The 22,194-nt window shown below is 58.3% G+C and overlaps 2 protein-coding genes across 5 annotated transcripts in view; both read left to right on the forward strand.

Moving 5' to 3' along the window:
* The first annotated feature begins 423 nt into the window (after positions 1 to 423).
* Positions 424 to 15,876, forward strand: DPP3 (dipeptidyl peptidase 3). Its single transcript, XM_004713551.2, has 17 exons — positions 424 to 695; positions 3,316 to 3,405; positions 4,126 to 4,263; positions 5,012 to 5,086; positions 5,413 to 5,506; positions 5,770 to 5,900; positions 5,979 to 6,109; positions 6,185 to 6,243; positions 6,653 to 6,847; positions 6,939 to 7,051; positions 7,190 to 7,282; positions 8,197 to 8,259; positions 8,345 to 8,469; positions 8,570 to 8,690; positions 9,685 to 9,864; positions 12,578 to 12,740; positions 15,297 to 15,876. The coding sequence occupies exons 1-17, from the start codon at positions 426 to 428 to the stop codon at positions 15,467 to 15,469; spliced, it is 2,214 nt and encodes a 737-aa protein (XP_004713608.1). The 5' UTR covers positions 424 to 425; the 3' UTR covers positions 15,470 to 15,876.
* Positions 15,877 to 16,777: 901 nt separating this feature from the next.
* Positions 16,778 to 22,194, forward strand: part of BBS1 (Bardet-Biedl syndrome 1) — a 14,844-nt gene continuing 9,427 nt past the window's right edge. Inside the window, exons 1-7 of one of the 4 annotated variants that reach the window (XM_004713702.2) lie at positions 16,778 to 16,821; positions 17,025 to 17,101; positions 17,245 to 17,279; positions 19,317 to 19,589; positions 20,008 to 20,054; positions 20,176 to 20,214; positions 20,325 to 20,397. In XM_004713702.2, the coding sequence (XP_004713759.2) occupies positions 16,778 to 16,821; positions 17,025 to 17,101; positions 17,245 to 17,279; positions 19,317 to 19,589; positions 20,008 to 20,054; positions 20,176 to 20,214; positions 20,325 to 20,397 (588 nt within the window). The remainder of the gene's footprint in view (positions 16,822 to 17,024; positions 17,102 to 17,244; positions 17,280 to 19,316; positions 19,590 to 20,007; positions 20,055 to 20,175; positions 20,215 to 20,324; positions 20,398 to 22,194) is intronic. The other 3 variants (XM_045297268.1, XM_045297269.1, XM_045297270.1) reach the window with 3 other exon arrangements.

A 22,194-nucleotide genomic window follows, 5' to 3' on the forward strand; every position in this document is an offset into this window, starting at 1 on the left:
CCCGGCCACCCGCCCGCGCGCCCGCGTCTGGTCCTGCTGCACCGGGGTCTTCCGGCCCCCAGTTTAGAGGGGGAAACGCACGCGTGCCGCAAAGCGAGGCCCCACTTCCTGGGCGCGTGCGGCGGAGCCAGGGCTGGAGGCGGACTGCCCTTGGGAACTCCGCGTGGGGGGTCTCTCCGAGAGTCCAGGAGAAGAGGAGGCAAAGGCAGGGGCCTGGGCAGGGACACCCCTCCCTCTGTAAGGGGAGGCCTGGCTCCTAGCTCTCTGTGCCTCAGTTTCCCTGTCTGTAACACTAGTGGACACACAGTTTGACCGTCTCGGGGGTCAATTGCCTTCCCTTCTCCCCCGGCTTGGGGCTGGGGGTGGTGGTGCCAGGGGTGCCTTGGTGCCTGCGGTGACAGCGGTGATGGTTCTCCACAGGGCCCATGGCGGACACCCAGTACATCTTGCCCAATGACATCGGTGTGTCGGCCTTGGACTGCCGAGAGGCCTTCCACCTGCTCTCGCCCACGGAACGCATCTATGCCCACTACCTGTCTCGGGCCGCCTGGTACGGCGGCCTGGCTGTGCTGCTGCAGACCTCCCCAGAGGCCCCCTACATCTACGCCCTGCTCAGCCGCCTCTTCCGGGCCCAGGACCCGGACCAGCTGCGCCAGCACGCCCTGGCCGAAGGCCTCACTGAGGAGGAGTATCAGGTCTGAGGGCGAGGCTCCCGCCAGGAGCACCATTCCCTCTCCCTCTCTCCTACCGGAAGAATCAATGGAAATGACAGGGAGGAGCCGTCCCTAGGGACCCTCAATCTTGTCACCCGCCAGCTGTTCCCCAGGGTTGTCTGTGCCTCTCGGGGTGCTGGTGGCCCACCCTGGGCATGGGGCTGAACCCCACAAGGGAAGGTGGCTGCTGAGTGGACCAAGGGAGCCGCTCTGGCCCTGCAGAGCCCGGGCAGGGAGAGGATTGGGTTCCGAGTAGGAATAGGAAGTCCGAGTCCAAGGCTAGTTCTTCCTCTTGCACGTCGTGTGTCGATGGGCAGAATGCTCTTTCTACCTGCTCCCTGTTCGCAAAGCTCAGCTCTCTGGGTCCTCCTCAGAGGAACCGCTGAGGCTCACCCTGCCTGTGTGCGGCACACCTGTCTGGGTACCTGCCCTCCCCTGTCACTTCCTCGTTCCCGCTTCCTGTAATGAGATCATGCTCTCCACATCTGCTGGGTCTTGGAGACCTTCCGTGAGGTGCTCCTAAGTCTATCCGGTGCTTTCCTTCTGGCCGAGCGGCCCCAGAAGCGTGCCTCACGGTGGCCTCATGTTTCCTTCCGGGATGGTCCCGTTTCCCTGACAGTGAGCCGTGTGTGTGTGTGTGTGTGTGTGTGTGTGTGTGTGTGTGTGTGTGTGTGTGTGTGTGTGTGTGTGTGTGTGTGTGTGTGTGGAAAGCCTCGTCAGTCTCCCTTGGAGCTGCTGCTGGTATCGAACTGCTGATCTTGTGCCTAGCAGCCCAGCCCCGCAACCATGCCGTCGTCCCCTGTGAAGTCCTCCATCCCCGCCAACCACACATGCCTCCCCAGAGTGAAGCCGTTCCAGCCATCCCATTTACAAGCTTACTGCCATTGAGTTGACTCTGACTCCCGGCTGCCCGGCAGAACCGGGTGGCACTGCCCCTGTGGGTCTGTAGGACTGTCAGTCTTTATGGGAGGAGAAAGCTTCCTCTTTCTCCCGAGGTGTGGTTGGTGGTTTCAAACTGCTGACCTGGTGGTTAGCAACCCACCACTGGGGCTCCCTCCGCCATCACATTCGGGGTGAATTAATGAATCGTTTGACCAGATAGAACCGGCTAGTTTTGACATGGATGATTTTGTATGGCACCTCGAGTGTTACAAATATCCAGCTGGCCCTTGGCAGAAAAAGGTTGCCTACCCTGCTCCAGGGGAAGGCTTTCTGTGTGTGTGTGTGTCCTGATGGTTCCCAGCACAGGGGCTCTGGGTCCAAAGGACGTGCCCTGCTACCAGCTCTTCTTTCTCCGTGGTAGCTAGGGAGTTCCCTTGATCTCTGCTCACTTATTTAATCTCTTTTATGCGTAAAAAGAGACTGATTCAAGCAACAACCTAATCCTGGCCACGGCATCCTGCCTCGTTCACATAACTGCCAAGCCACGGAGCTTCTTGTGCTTACCGAGGGGACAGATGTGTTGTGGCCGGGACACCATTCGATCCAAGGTTCCCTGTTTTCAGTGGCATTCTTCCTTTTGCAAGTAACGCCCCCCAGCTCGAAAGAAAATTACTGACTCTAATAGTTGAACAGCCAGCTGTAGAGGAGGCTTCAGGCACGGCTGGATCCAGGGGCTCAGTGGGACTGTGGGAAGCAGCCCTCGTCTCAGCTTTGCTTTCTTGCCTCGCTCCAATCCTCGAGCCCCAGGGGCTGCAGACCTGATGGTGCCTGGTGTCAGCCACGGAGCCCTGGTGGTGTAGTGGGTGATGCATTGGGCAGCTAACCGCAAGGTCAGCAGTTTGAAACCACCAGCCTCTCTGAGGGAGAAAGAGGAGGCTTTCTACTCCTGTAAAAAAGTTAGTCTTGGAAACCCACTGGGACAGTTCTACTCTGCCCACTAAGGTCAGTCAGTACCAGCCAGAACTCAATGGTAGGACTTTGGTTCACGTTTTTTTGCATCAACCAGTGGCGATTTAAATAACGTTGGAAGTCTCCTGAGTAGGACTGATACTGGCCAGCTTGAAGGTCACTCCTTCCTCAAAATCGTCAGGGAGCTCGGGCAGGGGAGGTTCTGGCAGTGGAACTGGGTGAGTTAGTGCTCCAGAGAGGGAGAGGGAGGCCTTGGGCCCAGAGGGAGAGGGAATAGATTTGGAGTGTAGGTGGCTCAGGCCACATACCTGCCTGGATCAGTTCCTTGGTTTCTGGTGGTCGTCAGTGGGGTCATACCCCCCAGACTGGTCAGTGCCTCCTTGCTTTTACCACAGAACACTCTATCTTGGAGAACTTCCACGGGGTTCCTTTCTTATAAATCTCCTTGACAGGGTGGGAGTGGCCACAGGTGGGGTTTCTGGGCCTTAGAGCCTCACTGGAATGGGCACGGGAGCTGTGGGTGGAAGAGGCAGGAGGGGCTAAGCGGTTGGGTGTGTTTGGGAATTCCCGAGAGGACCAGTTTGGCTGGACAATGGGGTCTGTTGGGGCCAGTTGGAGCCTTCTGTCCTGCACCCCGATTGCCCAGCCTCACCCAGACCAGTTCATCCGGGTGTTCACATCGTGGGAGGAATCCTCCCTAGACCTGCAAGGCTGAGTCTCGGGGGTCTCTGATGTTCCCCCCCTCCCCCAGGCGTTCCTGGTCTACGCGGCGGGCGTCTACTCCAACATGGGCAACTACAAATCCTTTGGCGACACGAAGTTTGTCCCCAACCTGTCCAAGGTGAGCTGCTGGAGAGATGGGGGAGGTGGGAGCACTGGGCTGGCGGAGTTGGGGCGCAGCTGGAAGAGGAGGCCCGGCCCTCCTGGCCGCCCAGCCTCGCTGAGCACGCAGCCTCCTCTCGGGAAAGACAGCATGAGGCTTGTCTGTGGACAGACAGAAAGCTCCCTGCCCCAGGGCGGGTGCGGACTCCCAGCGACCCTGCTGCACGGCACAGTAGAGCTGCTCTGTAGGGTTTCTGAAGCCGTGAGTCTGTGTGGAAGCAGACTGCCTCTTCTTTCTCCTGAGAAGCGGCTGCTGGGTGTGAACCGCTGACCTCGCGGTTTGCAGCACCCCACCTGACCCACTCCACCACCAGAGCTCCTTTGCGGACTCAGCCGCTTGCAAACTAGGAGCCGGTTGGTTGTGACCAGGGCCAGGACAGGGGACTTGGGCTCCGATGGCATCAGCTTCTGACGGCGCAGGGGCCCCGCGTGTGGCATTTCCTCACGCCCGTGTCTGGGCTGCTAGGTCCCCGGGTGGTGGCTCAGCAGGCCCACTGTGCCCTGAAAGTTGGCGGTGCAGACCCACCCAGAGGTGCAGCAGAGGAAAAGCCTGGCTGTCTGTGTCTGAACAGGCTCAGGCTTGAAACCCTTCGGGAGGAGTTCCACTTCTCCCCCGAGGGAGGCTTTGGAGGGCAGGTTTCCAGCTCCGGCCAGCCTGATGGCCTCCCTTTCCCCACAGGAGAAGCTGGAACGCTTGATCCTGGGCAGCGTAGCTGCTCAGCAGCACCCCGAAGAAGTTGGGGGCCTCTGGCAGACCTGCGGGGAACGCATGTTCTCTCTGGAGCCTCAGCTCCGGCACCTGGGGCTGGGGAAGGAGGTGAGGCCCCGCCCACATGGAGGGTGTCCTGATTGGGGGTGGAGAGACGGGCAGGGGAAGGTGGGAAGGGGGACTGGGGGGCACCCTCTGAGGCAGGGCTGTTCTGGTGTGACATCCCAGGTGCTGTGAGCAGGAGCCAGGCAGGGAGAAGGAGCCAGGAAGGGTGGTGACGAGGGAGCAGTCTCAGGCTTCCGGGCTCTGTGGGGCACAGGGGTGGGTGACCGGGGACTGCAGGGTGCAGCCTGTTAGAAGCTGCGGGCCGGCATTGAGAGGTGGGATCAAGATACAGGGGATGAGCTCTGAGCTCGGGTCTGAGCGGGTGTCCACGTCTGCCCTCGGAAGAGAACAAGTGGGTTCCTCTTCCCCCCTTTGCTTCTGTGTTCGTTGTTTTACAGTGCTTTCCCCTTGGGGCCCCCGGGTAGTGTCGTGGTTACGAATTAGGCTGCGATCTGCAAGGTCAGCAGTGGGAAACCACCCAGGGCTCTGTGGGAGAAACACGGGCTTTCTGCGGTCAAAGCTGTCCTCGGACACTCGCAGGGGCGGTCTCTGCTCTGCCTGGCAGTCACTCTGAGTCAGTGTATTGACTCCGCGGCAGTGAATTTGGAATTCTTTTTTTCTCCTGGGAAAGAGATGAGAATTGAGAGAAAAGGGGGGAGGGCGGTAGCAGGTCAGAGGTCACTGGCAGGAGAGGGCGCCCCGAGGAGGGATTAGCCAGGTGCCCTGCCTTCTCCCCTCCCTTCCCCAACAGGGCGTCACCACGTATTTCTCTGGAGACTGCACCTTGGACGATGCCAAGCTGGCCCAAGACTTCCTGGATTCTCAGGTTCGGGGGTTGGGGGCTCAGGGCCGTGGTTGGATGGGGCTACCCACCCAGCCCCCTTGCTAATGTCCACTCTTGTTTCCCAGCTCAGAGCTGGGGCCCCTTAGCCCTTGGAGTGGAAGAGACTTTGAGCACCCTCTCTCTAGGGGGGTGAGGGGACGTGGGTGTGCGGAACTGTCCCAACCCCGCCTCACCCCATGCCATATTTGTGGCCAGGAGAGCCCCAGGCTCAGGACGGCGCTCACCTGTCCCAGCCTGCTTTGATTCTTTGTTCTCTCTTTCTCTCTCACTCTCACTCTCTCCCCAACCCCTGCCCTGGTCTTTTCCAGAACCTCAGTGCCTACAACACTCGGCTCTTCAAAGAGCTGGGCCAGGATGGGAAACCCCGCTATGAGGTGCGCCTGGCCTCCGTGCTTGGCACAGGTGAGCCCAGACCCAGGCAGGTTCAGAGGTTATTCTCTCCTTAATCTTCCCAGAGCACCAGGGCGCAGGGGGCCAGACGCTCCCATCCCTGCTCTAGGAAAATCGTTTTATGGATATGTTTCTAGACTTTATATGTACTATACTGATTTCCGTGGGCAATAGGGAGCCATTGAAGAGCTTAGCGTGAAAGAGTTCCTGCCATGTGAGAAGCCTCCTGAGTGTCTCACAGTGTCCTTTCCCTGCATGAACCCCCTTCCTTACAGACCCTGCTCTGGACTCGGATGTGACTTCCAAGTTGAAGAGCTATGAATTCCAGGGTAGCTGCTTCCAGGTGACCCGGGGGGACTACTCGCCCCTCCTCCACAAGGTGGTAGAGCACCTGGAGAAAGCCAAGGTAGGCCGAGTTCAGGGGCGCGGGCTCGGGACCCCACGGCAAATCAAAGGGGAGTACGACGGAGCCTTGCTCCCCCAGGCATATGCCGCCAACAGCCACCAGGAGCAGATGCTGGCCCAGTATGTGGACAGCTTCACCCAGGGCTCCATAGAGGCCCACAAGAGGGGTTCCCACTTCTGGATCCAGGACAAAGGCCCCATAGTGGAGAGGTGAGGCGGCGTCCCCCTGCCCCCCGCCCCTCGCCCCACCTGCCCATCCCTCCACCTCTGCTTTCTCTCCCCCAGTTACATCGGGTTCATCGAGAGCTACCGCGACCCCTTTGGCTCCCGAGGAGAGTTCGAAGGTAACCTCTGGGAGTGAGAGGGGGTCAGATCTGAGTCCCTCACGTTCCCCCCACCCCCACAAAATAATAACAACACCGACTGGGGACCAGGCTCCATTGTGTGACATTGACCTCTGGTAGCTCACTTCGACATCCTCGGCCAATGGGGACTTTCATCCCCACCCGACAGAGGCCTAGTGGTGGCTGGCTACACTCCGAGTCACTCCTCTGTGTCCCTAGCCCAGCTGGCCACCTCCTGGCTGCTCGGCCCGGAGCCCATGAGCTGGACCTCTGGGCAGTCTTTCTCCTGCAGTGGTCAGGAGACACGAGAAGGGCCCGTGCCTGCCTGCCCGAGCACGGGCCGGGGCACATGCCCGGAGCTGCTGCAAGGGGATCCTGCTGTGACTGACCGTGGCCGGCTCCCCCGCAGGCTTCGTGGCCATGGTGAACAAGGCCATGAGCGCCAAGTTCGAGCGTCTGGTGGCCAGCGCGGAGCAGCTGCTGAAGGAGCTGCCATGGCCCCCTGCCTTCGAGAAGGACAAGTTCCTCACCCCCGACTTCACCTCCCTGGACGTGCTCACCTTCGCCGGCTCCGGCATCCCCGCCGGCATCAACATCCCCAACTGTGAGCGTTTGTGGGGGCCCTCCCCCTCCCACGCCCCCGCTGCTCGCCGCTGCCGCGTGACCCCTGCCCTTGTCCCCCTTCCCCACCTCAGACGACGACCTGCGGCAGACGGAGGGCTTTAAGAACCTGTCGCTGGGCAACGTGCTGGCCGTGGCCTACGCCACGCAGCGGGAGAAGCTCACGTTCCTGGGCGAGGACGACAAGGTGGGTGCACAGGCCCCAAGCCTCAGTTTCCCCAGGTGGCCCCCACGATGGGCCTGACCTCCATCAAGGAAGTGTGTGTGCCTGGTCGTGGCCATGGCCGTGGCCCCAGCCGGCAGCTGCCTCTCTGCTCCTTGGCAGGATCTGTACGTGCGCTGGAAGGGGCCCTCCTTCGACGTGCAGGTGGGTCTGCACGAACTGCTGGGTCACGGCAGCGGCAAGCTCTTTGTGCAGGTGAGCATCCAGGCCCACCTTCCCCGCCCGGGCCCTGTGGGGAAGCAGGGGATGGAGGACGTCCGAGGACCCTCAGGGTCTCCATCACACGCACGCTTCCCTGCCCAGAAACCTCCAACCAGAGGCTGTGGTTCTATCTGTCCTCCCCTGTCCTCTTCCTGCCAGAGTGGCGGGAGCCCCCTCGGTTCTGCTCAGGTGGCTGGGCAGAGGGTGTCAGGGAGGCCGGACCCAGTGCTGCCCCCATGAGATGAGACGGGGCAGGCACAGAGCCAGGACCTCCTGTGAGAGTGGGGCTGGAGCAGGGCCCTGGGGGACCAGAGGGTCTTCCGAGGTGGTGGCAGGGAGAACAGCCTGCTGTTGTCCAGGCCCTGAAGTCCGGGGGAAGTGGAGGGGCAAACATGGCCTCCGTGTGGCCTCGGATCGGTCGGCTCCCTCATGGAGCCTCCGTTTTGCTCATCTGGGAGATGGGAGCGCCACCCCGCCAGCTGGGCTATGGCGGGGTGGGGCTCCTGCCTGGCACGTGGGTGTGGTGAGCAGGCAGCGTGCTCAGCACATGTGCTCTGCCTCCAGCGTGCAGCTCTTGGCTGTGAAGAGGGGTAATGAGGCACACCCACTATGGCATCCTACCCACCACCTGGGGTCTGAGCCTCCCTCGGGGCCAGGCCCTCCCCAGTCTGTGCCGGGTGGGTGGTGGCTCTGGTTGTCCCACCGCTGCCACTGGGGGCTCCAAAGAGCCGGCAGGCGTCTTGGGACTTTGAGGATTGGAGGCTGGAGGCATTGCAGGGTCGGTGCACCTGCTCGCTCCTCCCTCTCCTGTTTGAGCTGTGTCTCGGTTCCCTCGGCCGCCCTGGACCCCGGGTCACAGACCCTGCTCTGTCCCTCGCCCACCCCACGTGTGTGTGTGTGTTCTGCAGGATGAGAAAGGAGCGTTCAACTTCGACCGGGAGACCCTCATCAACCCGGAGACGGGGGAGCAGGTGAGCTGGGGGCTGTGGAGGCTGAGGGGGCGGGCAGGAGGGAGGCAGCTGCCCCTAAAGCTGCTTCCTGGGCCTCCCGGCGCAGATCCAGAGCTGGTACCGGAGCGGGGAGACGTGGGACAGCAAGTTCAGCACCATCGCCTCCAGCTACGAGGAGTGCCGCGCTGAGAGCGTGGGCCTCTACCTCTGCCTCAACCCCCTCGTGCTGGAGTATGTGCGGGCTGGGCCGGCTGGGCGGAGGGGTGCCCCCGGCAGCCGTGGGGGTGGCGGCGGAGGGCGGCCTCTGATCTCCCTGCCACCTCCAACACAGGATCTTTGGCTTCGAGGGGGCTGACGCCGAGAATGTGATCTATGTCAACTGGCTGAACATGGTCCGGGCGGGGCTGCTAGCCCTGGAGTTCTACACCCCGGAGGCCTCCAACTGGAGGCAGGTAGGGACTGGGTTCGCGGGAGTTCATGGGAGTCTGCAGGGGGTGCCAAGGCCAGGATCCCACAAGCCGGGGGTGGGACGGCCATTCGATGTGGTTGGAGAGTGAGTGTAGCCCCGGAGGTGCCCCGCGAGTGAGGCTGACACTCCCTCCCAGCAGCAGCCTCGAGGGGACTGTACCTCCGTGAACAGTGGCCTGGGGATAAGCTTCAGGGCTGCTAAGCACATGGTTGGCGGTTGTACCCACCAGCCACTCCTCGGGGAGAGAGGAGGCTGCCTGCTCCCATAAAGATGGGCCGTCTTGGAGACCGGACGTCGACTTGCTGTGAGTTGGACGCGCTCCCAGCGGCAGTGCGTTTGGTGTCAGGCATCACTGGTGTCGTGGTGGAGTAAGCACGGGGCTGCTAGGGGCAAGGTCAGCTGTTCGCACCCACCGGCCACGACTCGAGACAAAGGTGCCTCCCCCACAGAGACTCAGAGTCTCAAACCCAGTGTGGGGTTTCCCGCCGTCGGGACCGCCTCGATGGCCACGGGTCTGGTTTTGATTCAGAACAGCCGTTCACTTGGCCTGAGTGCAAACTGAAAGGCCAAGGTCGGAGTCCACCGAGAAGAACCTCGGATGGCAGACCTGGGGATCTACTTCTGGTGGAAAAATCCCCAAACAGCAGCCCCTGGAGACCCAACAGGGCGCAGTTCTCTTCTGAGCCACAGGGGGTCTCCCTGAGCCAGAGTCGACAGCGATCAGAGCGATTTCACTCCGAGGGACAGAGCAGAACTGCTCCTCTGGGTTTCCAAGTCTGTAACCCTTCACAGAAGTAGAGAGCCTCATCTTTCTCTGGTGGCGCGGCTGGCGGTTTTGAACTGCCAACCTTGAAGTTAGCAGCCTAGTGTGTAATCCGCTATGGCATCTGGGCTCCGGAGTGGGAACAGCCCATGTGATCCCCTGGACCTTGAACCAGGTGCCTGGGGTTCAGTGTCCTCTCTGCCTGTCCCCACAGGCCCACATGCAGGCCCGGTTTGTCATCCTGAGGGTCTTGCTGGAGGCTGGCGAGGGGCTCGTCACCATCACTCACACCACGGGCTCCGACGGGCGGCCAGATGCCCGGGTCTCCCTAGACCGCGGTAAGATCCGTTCTGTGGGCAAGCCCGCCCTGCAGTGCTTCCTGCGGAGACTACAGGTAAGTGATGCCCCTCTCTGGAGGCCACCACCCAATATCCCCCCACCTCGTCTGCTCCCTGTGAGCCCCCCGCCCCCCAGAGGCACCTCTTCGGCTCATTCAGACTGCTAGGATCAGATTACTCAGTAAGCCAGGTAAGCACCAGCAGACTTGTGCTTACCTCCTCACTGCAATTAATAATTTCATGTTTCTGCCACCTCAGAGATCCCGCTTCTAAGTTTGGCTGCAGTTGCCTCTCTCTCTTAACCGTTCAGCCCTTCCTACAGAAACAAGCAAAGCCTCTTCCGGTTCAGGGTCCCTAGCGGGGACTATGTACCCAGTCAGCAAGGTAAGCACCAGTTGACTTGGGCTTACTTATTCATCTGTAGTGAAGAGTTTCACATCATGTGAAAATGTTCCTTGCAGATTAGCAAGTAAGCACAAGTCAGCCCGTGCTGCTTACCTCGCTTATTACTCCTGCTGTTTAAAAATAGCCATTCACTCACGTCGCTATTTGCAAACCTTTCGTTCAGTCTGTATCCGATCACTCAGTCTGTTAGAACCATTTATTCCGTCTCCATACAAGCACTCATTCAGGCTCTGTACAGTCATGTACTCCAGCTATATAATCGTTCACTCAGTCTGTACACAGTCATTCACTCAGTCTATATACAATCACTCATTCCATCTATATACACCCATTCACTTAGTCTGTATACAACCGTTCCTTCTGTCTATATACTACCATTCCCTCAGACTGTGTACTATGATTGATTGAACCTGTACACAGTCACTCACTCAGCCTGCATATGAGGATCGCCGTGGGCCGGTCACCGAGGAGCTCATGGAGCTGTGAGGGAAGGTAGAATAAGTAGGCAGGATCTTGTCCAAGGATGACGAGAACTGTCAGGACGACAGAACCGGTGATGTGTCAGCAGGTGTGCTGGGTGAGGAGAGGAGCAGGCCCTCAGCGTGACCAGGGAACCCTTGGGGGAGGTGACGTTTGAGGGAGAAGGAGCTGTGGCACCAGAGGCGCCGCCACACCAAGTCCCTGAGCAGGCAGTGAGCGCGTGGGGCTGAGGGCTGAGGGCTGAGGGCCGAGGCGGCCTGGAGCGAAGTTGGGCGATGGGAAGCGAAGACAGTGGTCAGTACAGCCTGGCATCCTGCCTACCCAGCTGGAGCCCTTAGACAAACAGGAGCAGGAGGCGATAGGCCCACCAAGATATAATGCAAAATCACCAACAGACGAGAAAAACCAATAGCCTGCCCACTCGTGGGAAGATGCCCGGGCTCATCAGTGTTCAGGGAATTGTCACTTCAACCAGGTGAGAAACTACATCTACCCACCCAGCTTGCCGACCCTCGAAAACTGCCCACCTCGACTGTCAGGGGAGCCTGCCCCTAACAATCATCACAGGTCCGGTAGGCGCAATTGTACAGCGATAATAAGTAAAGATTATAGTAAAATCATAGAGAATATGAGAGATCGAAGAGAGATTGGCATAATGGAGTCAGACACATTTCATGGTAGTATGCTTACCTCAGCTCCTCTTGGGGGTACAGGGCAGGAGAGAGTTTCTTTATTGCTAACCAAGGCTTATAGACCTTTGGGGGGCATGCAAGCCCCCTAATTACAGGTAAAGACATACGTCACAGAAAGGGGTTGTGCTATAGGTTATACAGTAATGAGAGGGGGACGATCTAGGGGTATACATGCAATAGGAAGGGGAGGGTTGGGGTACACATGTGACAAGTTGAGGGCGTGACAAGTTGGGCAGGTCCTAGATTCATGATGGCGGCCTAACCTTGGTTGCCCTAGAGCTGGAGACTTTATTTACCCTAAGCTTTCAGGGGAAGCAGTCCACTGACCCTAACAGCCGGGAGTGAGCCCTGCCCATTGTGGGAGAAACAACCGTGTCTGCTTGCTCTGGAAGGCTGGTGTCTTCAGGGAGATGACTTGACAGTCATTTACCATTAGCTGCAAGCAGTGTCCTAGGTCTGACATCTATATTTGGGGGAGACGAGCTGGGGAACAGCCTTTTTGTAGCCCACACCCACATCGACTGTGTGCCCTGAGCAGTGAGCACCTCTGGGAGCTTCCCTCCAGAAAACTGTCGGCCTCGTGGCTTAAAGCCGACCGTTCACCTGACCTGCAGGCCCAGCAGCTCTCCCAGGAAGCCAGATCTCGGCCTCAGAGGGCAGACAGGCCTGCGCACTGCGGCACGGGCAGCCTGCATTCAGTCGTGTCTCAGTAAAAGAAGGCGTTCGGTGATGGGATGTTGAGCAGTGATTTCATGTGATCGGCAAGGCTAGCAGTTCAAAACCCAAACCACCAGCCGTGCCGCGGGAGGAAGATGTGGCAGCCTGCTGCCCTAGATGACAGTCCAGCCCATTCTCCAGGGTCTCCGGTCACCTTGAGCCTGAGTTGACTTGAGGACAATTTTGTATATGACGCGTCAAAAAGAATGGGCCTGCCCTGTTCGTACCGTGACCTTTGTCTGTTCCTCCCGCCTTCCTCTGACGCTTCCTGTGCCCTTCAGTTCGTCTGCATTTCTCACTCACCCAGGACAGTGACACTGAGAGAGGACACTAGTCCCACTGAGGGCTATCACCTCAGAGTGGTCTAGTCTCTTGTCTGGGGTGGCACAGCTGAGAGGGCCGGAAACACACAGCTGTGGGTCTGGGCAGGGAAGGGCACCCATCCTCGTCATTCTTCCTTCCTGCCTTCCCACAGGTGCTGAAGTCCACAGGGGACGTGGCCGGGGGGCGGGCCCTGTACGAGGGGTACGCAGCCGTCACAGACACGCCCCCCGAGTGCTTCCTCACCCTCAGGGACACGGTTCTGCTGCGCAAAGAATCTCGGAAACTCATCGTTCAGCCCAACACCCGCCTTGAAGGTAACATACTGGAGCTTCCTGTGATGCAGGTGACATGTGGGGCCTGGCGGGAGCACCAAGGCGTTCTAGAGCCTGCCTGGGGTCCCTGAGGCTGTGTGGGGTGGCCCTTTCCTCCCTCAGTCCATCCCTGCAGTGGTTGGTCCTCCCCATGACAGACCTCGGCCCAAACCTTGCCAACTACCCTACCACTGCCAGAAGAAGCCAGCTCCTAGCACAATCACCACGGGTTCGGTAGGCGCAATTGTACAGCGATAATAAGTAAATAATATAGTAAAGTTATAGAGAGCATGAGAGATAAAAGAGATATATAGAAATAAATGGAGTCAGACACATTTCATGGTAGCATGCTCACCTCAGCCCCGCTTGGTGGTCCACGTGGAGGGAGTGGGAGCGAACTTTAATGCTCCCCAAGCTTTTATACTCTCTGGGGACGTTGAGGACGTGCAAGCCCCCACATTACAGGTGAAGACATACGTCACAGGAAAGGGTTGTGCTACAGGTATTACAGTGATGGGAGGGGGTGATCTAGGGACATACACGCTACAGGAAGAGGAGGGACAGCCGGTTTGGCCTGTCCCTGGCCCAACTGATAGAGACCATTATCAGTAGGATGCGAACTCCGCCCACAGGAGCCTGTCCATTGGCCCACCCCTGTGGTGGGATGACACAGCAGTCTGACAGCAAGGATCTGACATCCCCCCACATACCACCACTGCACACCACAGCCGTGCTGCTAGTGTGACCACAGGAGGTGTCAGGAAGGAGGGCCGGCAGACCGGGGCTAGGGGAACAGCCAGACCAGATGCCTCTGAGCGAGGTCAGGGCAGCCAGCGAGTTAGGACCAGCAGGCCGAGTGGAGCCCAGGAGAACGTCCCGGATGGAGACGTGCCATCCCTTGGTCCCTCTCCCATCTCAGCAATGGTTCCGTTTATCAGGAAGCCCTGACCCTGTCGATGTTGCCGGTGCAGGTTTTGCATAAAGAGCCCCTGGGGGACCCAGCGCCTCTTGTAGGTGTCTCTGGGAGCACAGGAACAGTGAGTCCCCACCACCGAGTCCGGGGCCTGGCATACAGGAGCTGCTCAGTGTCAAGTGCATAAGTGAATGAATGATGCTGGTTTGGCAGGAACAACTGTCGTTATAGCGCGTTCAGGCTGCTGCAAACCAGTGGGGAAGGACAGGCAAATGGACCCAGGCCCTGCCTCAAATTACAGTCCGTCGGGAATGACAGGACAGGAGGCTGAATAATAAGACAAGTGGTGGGGAGGGCTTTTAGGAATGACCCAGAGAAGCCGACACTTAGAGAGGGGAAGGCTGCTTGGGCCTTTTAGGGGCTCAGGGAAGAAGTGGTAGTTAAAACTAGGCCTGAGGATTTCCTGGGGTGGTTGTGCTGATGGTGATGGTGGTGGTGAGAACTAACTTTAGAGGACTTCCATGGATTCAAAACTTGCCACGGATTAACTCCTAGCAACCCAGTGAGAAACGAGGGGCCCTTCCCCATGTTCCAACAGGAAACTGAGGCACAAAGGGGCTGGATAGCACCTGAGCGCTCACCCAGTGGGTGGCAGAGCCAGGGTTTGAACTTTGACCTCCTGAACCTGGAACCTCTGCTTGTAGCAACAGTGCGTGAGGCCTCCTGGGCGTGGTCAGGTGCTGTGGGTGGGGAGGGCAGCGGAAGTGTGTGTTAGAGGCAAAGATTGCCCATCAGCACTTCATTCTATGTCACAAAAAGGGAAAATGAGATGGACAGATACCAGCATTTTCCCACACACTTTCTGAAGGGCCCTCGTAATGACGCTGGTGGTGGCCAGCGTCCGTGAACACACACTCTGCACTGTGACGCTCAGGTCTCACCAGAGGGCCTTAGAGGTGAGGCACTATCTTTACCCCCACCGTAGAGATGAGGAAATTGGGGCTTCGCTTGAGACCCTTGCCCAACGTCCCACAGTAAGCAGATGAAGCCACAGCTGGACTGTGTTGAAGTCACCTAGCCTGGCATCTGGTATGTGGCATTACACGATAAATCTTTGTTACATAAACAAACATGAAAGGAGCAATTTATCATGCTCCTTTTAAAGGCCCTGCTCACATATTAACGTGCTTAGGTTCCAATGGCCAGGTTGTTAGGCGAAAATCAGCCTTGTGAGTGGAGGCTTGCATCCGACCACAGAATGGAGGATAATTACATCTTTGCACGAATGCCAGGTTTCATCGTGACAGAATGGCCACACCACAGAGCAGCAAGTTGACGTGCACAGCCTTAACCATGTCCACGAGCGTTACTTCCTCCTCAGTGTTGCTATTACCAGGCCGAAGTCGTTAATGCGCAGAATAGCCACACAGATTTTTTTTTTTTACTGCTCTTATAAATGCGAAGTGTTTGTTGAGACAGTGAGGAGGAGTCAACGAGATCGTGAGCCTTGCATTCAACACTGGGCCTCGTTTCTGGCACCAGCCCCAGCTCAGTAACAGCCAGCTCGCTGCCCTATGAGTGCCTTGATTCCACGTTTCCAACTCAGCCGGCTCTCTGCTGCCCTCCTCTCTCTGTCTCCTCCACAGGCTCAGAAGTGCAGCTCCTGGAGTATGAGGCCTCGGCTGCTGGCCTCATCCGATCCTTCTCCGAGCGCTTCCCTGAGGATGGGCCCGAGCTGGAGCAGGTCCTCACCCAGCTGGCCACGGCTGATGCCCGATTCTGGAAGGGGCCCCGTGAGGTCCCAGCTGGCCAGGCTTGAGGAAGCTTTATGCGGCCCTTCCACTCCAGCAAACCGGGGCTTTGGCTTTAGGCTTGTATTTGGAGGGGCTGGGGGGAGGGGCAGGAGCTCTGACCTTGGTGCTAGCTCAAGGCAGGAGGGTGGTGACACTGAGCCCTCCCACGAGTCAGCACCTCCCACATTTCCAAGTGCTTCCTCTCCGGGTTGCATTCATCCTTGCCGTCAACTAGGGAGTTGGCAAGACGGGGTGGGGGGGGCTCCTTATCCTGGTTTCCAGAAACGGAAATGGAAGTTCTGAGAAGTGGCTTGTCTAGATCCTGCAGGTGGTACTTGGCAGAGCCTGGACTCAAAACCTTGCCAAATCCAGTGCTGTTCATGTGTTACTTTTAGAACCAGAAAAATAAACATTAGAAGCAAACACCGCCTTACAATGGTGTGGGTCTTCCTGCCCTCCAGTCTTCTCATCTCCTGGGAAGGGACAAATCCCAAACCAAACCAGCTGCCCTGGAGTGAATTCCAGCCGACGGCCATGCTGAGTGTGGGTCTATAGCACCTTCGGGCTGTGTCCTTTCTGAAGCAGATTGCCAGCGCTTTCTTCTGAGGGCCCCTGGTGGGTTAGTAACTGCGTGGTAACCTGGTGGTCAGTAACTGGGTCACCTCTGTGCCACCCTCAGGAGCTTCAATTTCTAGCTTCCCATTGACCACAGGCTTTCTTTTTGGACATCCGTTCAAATAACTGATATGCTAAGAGTCACAGACGTGGACATTTTTGCAGTCCTCCTTCGGCAGTTCTGCATTTGAGAAATATCCCAGTAGTGCCCCGTCCCCCAAGGAAGTGCTTGACTTCAGTCATTATTCTAGAAGTCCATCTGCACTACCCCTGAATCCTTGTGCTTCCTTCCTCTGCGCCTGGACCTGGGGAGTGAGGTCCAAAGCAGGGGCGGGGCCTCGGCCTCCCGCGGGTTAGCCACGGAGATGGACGAAGGCCACTCTGGTCCAGCAGGTCCCCGCTCGTAGCACCCTGGTCACGTCAGCCCATCTCGTCGAGGCCTTGCCCTTCTTGACTGCACGATCCCAGGTCTCGCCCGGGGACGAAGCCCTCCGCCCGAAGTCACCAGCCGGCCAGGGCTCCCGATGCCGGAGCCTGCGGCCCCGCCGCCCACTCCGGAAGCGGAGGCGCCGGGGGAGGTGGGGGCGCTCCTGCCGGCCAGGAGCCCGGAAACGCGGGACGAACCGCCCGGAAGCCCCGCCCCGCGCCGAGGGGCGCCCGCACGGGATTGGGCGACGCGCGCCGGCAGGGGCGGGGCTAGTTGCCAGGCGACGGCGAGTATGGCGGCGGCGTCTCCGGATTCCGACTGCGGCCCAGCTGAGAGGTGACGGCCGGACCCGCAGATGTAGGGAGGGTGCCCTGATGCCCAGGGTTTCGGGCAGCACTGACGGTCCTGAAAAGGCAGATAGGGGAACCGAGGAGCGAGTGCGTGTGTGCACCCCCAGTTCAGAGCTGGATAGCTCCCTCAAAGTTGGGCTCCCCCCTTCCCGTGTTCCTCGCTCCCCAACTCTCGTCCGCTCCCCGCAGCAGCGAGGCCAATTCCAAGTGGCTGGACGCGCACTATGACCCCATGGCCAACATCCACACCTTTTCCTCCTGTCTGGGTGAGTCTCGAACCAGGAAGCCACGGCTCTGCGGGGCTGGGAGGCGGGGTCCCCACGGAAGCCTCACGGCTGGGGTCGCCCACCCCCGCCCGCCCCACACCCCCCAACCGAGGCCCGGCTCATGGCCCCGTTCCGTTTCCCAGCGCTGGCCGATTTGCACGGGGACGGCGAATACAAGGTAAGCATCCCTCCCCGGAATCAGAGAGAGATTTGGAGGGGCCTGGGCGTGGCCGAAGGTACCCAGAAGTGGGATTCCGGGATGACCCCAAAGAGGCCCAGCATCATCTGGAGTTGGCCTGTCCACAGGAAAAGCTCATAGAGCCCAGGTGGTCTGGTGGCATAACGGTTAGCACTGGGCTGCGTGCGATCTGCATGGTGGCCTTTAAAGACCACCCGCAGCCCAGCTTTCTACCCCTCAGTCTCGGAAATCCACGGGGGTCACTGCGAGTGCACATTGGCTTGATGTCAGTGAGTGAGTGTAAGGGAGGAAACACACATCATGTTTTATTTCTTTATTTTAATCACTGTATTGGGGGCTCAGACAGCTCTTATCACAATCTACATCCATCCATTGTGTCAGGCACATTTGTACATTCGTTGCCCTCATCCTCAAAACATTTGCTCTCCATTTAAGCCCGTGGTATCAGTTAAGTTTTATTTTTCTTTGGTCAGAGAACCTACTGTTGTCCGACAGTGTTTCAAAGCTATGCGTGTGGCTTCCAGTATTATTGGGAGGACCGTGCAGGGCTGGGCAGTGTTGGGTCCTGTTGTGCCTAGTTGAACCCCACTCCTTGACACCAAACAACAGTAACAACAACACGGATGTCAGACTGCAGGACATAAAGCAGAACACAATACTGCTGGGGGTTTTAAACCACAGCCTGTGAATGTACTTAGGGTGGCGTGCTTCTTGGCCGGACTGACACAGGTGGAAGGCAGGGTGTTAGGATCTGGATGGAAAGGAGAAAGCAGCAAACTGAGCTGTCAGTTTATCAAAAGGGCCTACATGTTAAGACTGGTTTAAAGCCTGGGTGGGATAGTGGTTACTTGTTGGGCTGCTAACTGCAAGGTCACCAGTTCAAAAACACCAGCAGCTCCTCGGGAGACAGATGAGGCTTTCTACGCCCTTTAAAAGGCAGTCTTGGAAACCCACAAGGGCAGTTCTCCTCTGCCCTGTAAGGTCTGCAGGAGTGGGCCCGAGTGATGGCAAGTGAGTTAGGGTTTGCAGTTTGAGAGTTGATCGTTGCTGAAACTGAATGATGGGGTGCAGGAGGAAAGAGAGTTGGTTCCGAAGAGAGTCAAGGGGTTCATTAGATGAGTGCCCGCACTTTTGTGTACTGTTGGGATTTCTCCATAATAAAAGGTTACGTTTTAGATTTAATGAGATTTTTTTTTTAAGCAGGCGTAGGTTTGGGGGTTGGTTTTTTTTTTTTTTTGAGAAGTTGAAAATCCACTGGGCTGAGAGGAAGGAAATGAACTCGTATTGAGCATCTATTTCTAGAGCAGCCCTCCGAGGCCCTTTCTCCGCCGTAGATGTAATTTACCCCTGTTGGATTCATGGGAAAAGAGATTCCGAGAGGTCAGGTTCTTTGCTTTACGTCTGTGGAAGTGGCAGGTCCGGGTCGGCCAGATTCTCAGCCATGAGCTGGATCCTCTGTGGTCCAGCCCTCCCTCCCTGTGGGCAGTGACTGCACAGTGACAGGATCACATGCACAGGCATCCTGCCCTGCCTGGGAAGTGTCCTGATGGCTTCCAACCCCCCAGTTCCCAGACTCTAAGCATCAGCAACTTGACTGGCACACTGGGTCCCTGTTGTGTCTGGCATTGTGCAGACACCACACAGGAAATGGGTCGTGGGGAGGTGTGGACACCTTGGCTCGTTCACCGCCAGATTGTCTGAGCAGCTTGTGTGTGCTTCTCCCTGGGTTCCGAGCAGTGAGGGGTGGGGGTGGGGGTGGGGAGGACCCCCGGCACAGTCTCTAATACACAGTGTAAGCACTTGTCTGGCAGCCAGCTTGTTCACGGCTTCACAGCAGCCAGCCCAATGCCTGATGCATGATGCATGAAGTTGGAACTGGATAACTGGGAGCCTCTCCCAGGCCCCCAGCCTGCACTGCAGGGGCACAAATGCGTGCACACCAGCAGCAGGCGCAGCCCTCGTGGGCAGTGGGAGAGTGGGTCCTGAGTCCGAGGGGAGCCTTGTCTGCACCTGCAGCTGGTGGTGGGGGACCTTGGACCCCGGGAGCAGCAGCCCCGCCTGAAGGTGCTCAAAGGACCGATGGTGCTGACCGAGAGCCCCCTGCCTGCCCTGCCGGCCGCCGCCGTCACCTTCCTTATGGGGCAGCATGAGCCCCGGACGCCGGCGCTGGCCCTGGCCTCCGGCCCGTGCGTCTACGTCTATAAGAACCTCAGGCCCTACTTCAAGTTTAGCCTGCCGCCATTGCCTGCAAACCCCCTGGAACAAGACCTCTGGAACCAGTCCAAGGAGGTCAGCGATGTGGGGATGGAACCAGAGAGCAAAGAGAGCCCCTCCTGGCTGCCAGGGGCCAAGCTCTTCTGGGCCAGCAGTGGGCCCGAGTGGATGGATGTTCAGCTAGGTGTTTTAGAGAGCTAAGCCTGGAAGACCCCTTGGCACCAGGCACACTGCACCCACCTTGGGGGAGGTCAAGTCTGAGAAGCCAGAGGGTCCCAGAGAAAAGGGAGGAGTCGAGCAGAGCAGCCAGAGAGGGGGCCTGGGGTGGGGGTGGCAAGGACAAGGTGCTGCTTTGTGTGCGCCCTAAGGGGGGCTCAGGTGGAGGGCAGGGTGGGAGTGGAGCAGCGCTGTGGGCCTGGAGCTCCGGGTGGGCATCCTTGCCCCCTGCCTGGCTGCCGCTCACAGGCACTGCTTTCTTCCCCTGTTGTCCCAGGACCGGATTGACCCCCCAACACTGAAGGAGATGCTGGAGGGCATCCGGTGAGAGCCCACCTGCCCCTTGAGACCCCAGCCTTCTGCCCCTCCTCCCGAGTCCCAGTCTTCCGTATTCTCAGCACCCCACTTCTCTCTCATCCTGCGGTGGGGGCCCCTCTCCTTGCAGGGAGAAAGCCGAGGTGCCTCTGTCAGTGCAGTCGCTCAGGTAAGGGCCCCGTGGCGGTCCAGGGCCCCTAAAGTGGGGGGAGGGGGTGGGGGTGTGGGAGGCCAGCGGTGGGCCTGCGGGAGACTGGTCCCCGTTCTGCTTGTGCACAGGTTCCTGCAGCTGGAGCCCAGTGAGATGGAGGCATTTGTGAGCCAGCACAAGTCCAAGGTCATCAAGCGGCAGGTACCACCCCTTCCTTCCCTCTGCCGTCCCTGTAGAAACCGTGGGCAGCGTTAGCATCTGGGTAAAGAGAACCTGCTCCAAAGTCTGCCCCCATCGCAACCTGTTCCCTCTGACATGGCCCTCCCAGCCACGCCCATGGCCAACTGCCCTGTGTTTTCAGGAGGGTAAAGGGGCATATCCTCATTAGAGGAAATCAGGAGAACCAGGAACAGGTTAAAGGATAAACAGAGCTCGTTGCCATCCACCTGGAGTTGGCCCCTGTTTACATTTTGTTTCCCCACATGTCTTGCTGGCTTTTCTCCACCAATGTGCCTCTCGAGGTGAGCGCGCCGCTTCTAGCAGCCCCAAGGGGGCTGCAGCGGCTGCATATACATGGTATGGTTTGGTGACCGTTCGCATGCAGATCGCTGGCCAAGGAGGGTGTCCCTTTGGTCACTTCCCCCTCTGGGTAGTCATTTTAATGTGGTAGTGATGGCGTGGCAGGGCCAACCATGGGCTCCCACTTAACAACGATTGTGAGGCGGGCACAGGGCTGGGCAGCGGCCTCTCTGCTGCTGCTCCGAGTCGGGGCGCGGAGACGGCTCCTGAGAACAAGAGGGGCGGGTCTGCAATGACAGAGTCTCCTTCCCCTGGAGGGGTGTCCCTGCCCCTCAGATTCTGAAAAAGCAAATCAAACCGATTTTGGAAAGCTCGTGGGGACCCTTGATTCCCTTCTGGGAACCTGGTGAGCCAGCGTTGCCACGTGGGCCGCGGTGTGTGGCCCTTATTAGGCCAAGCCTCGGAGAAACTGGCCTCCCCTCCTGGTCATCGGCTGGGATCAGCAGGTGTCCGTCTCCTTGAGGGTTTTGAAGCTGGGGAGAGGGATTAGATATCTTTAGGGAGTGAAGGGATGTCACCTGACCGGGAAACCCTCACAATCACATTTCTGTGTCCTTTGGCCCCTCACTCGGAGAACGAAGAGGCTCTCTACTCCCGTAAAGGTTTCATGTCCGGAAATCCCCCGCGTGCGCCGCGAGCAGGTCCACCCTGTCCTGCGGGGCGGCTGTGAGTCTGGGTGCTTGGTCTTTAAGGGTGTGGCTCCCCAGCATATTTCTCTATTCCCATGTTTTTTGGACTGGAACTGGTCCGCCTAACCGGGTTGACCTGTTTTCCTTGGATACCTTCCAAGCATCCTCAAGTCTCGGAATCTTCTGTCAGAGATGTGCTTTCTAAGTGACTGGTCTTTTCAATCATGGGTAGCTCATCGTTGACTTGGCTGGTGTTTCCCACAATGGTGTCACCCCGAGAAACATCACACCCCGGGGCTGTGAAAGCAGATGCCTGTGCTTCATCCTGGACAGTGGGCTAGAGCACAAAGCTGGCCACCGCCAGGGGGCGCTGAGTAACACCCGCGGGCACACCGACAAATGTCCACATAAGTATTTATGTTATATATGTCGTTTTTAAATATATAATTCGTATAGCTATCATTTTGCCTCTGGAAAGGGCATGGTAGGGCAGGTTCCCTAAAGTTTGGGAACCTATGACTTTAGGCAATGTTCCTTTGTTAGAAATCGAGACTTGTGGCAATAAAGGATCTCGGATCCCCCCCTCCACCTCCCTCTTCCCCCCTCCACCTCCCTCTTCCCCCCTCCCCATTGCTACTCTCATTATTGGTCCTGAGGTGTTTATCTGTCCTGGATCCCTGTGTTTTCAGCTCTTATCTGTTGTTCTTCCCCCTGGAGGGGTGTGTGTGGTTATGTGACATTCATTGCGATTGGTGACCCCTCTCTCTCCACCTCTCCCCCTCCCCCTGCC

The sequence above is a fragment of the Echinops telfairi genome, unplaced genomic scaffold (genome assembly GCF_000313985.2).
Source record: "Echinops telfairi isolate 266 unplaced genomic scaffold, ASM31398v2 ScPeMD7_7417;HRSCAF=8455, whole genome shotgun sequence".
Lineage (NCBI taxonomy): Eukaryota > Metazoa > Chordata > Mammalia > Afrosoricida > Tenrecidae > Echinops > Echinops telfairi.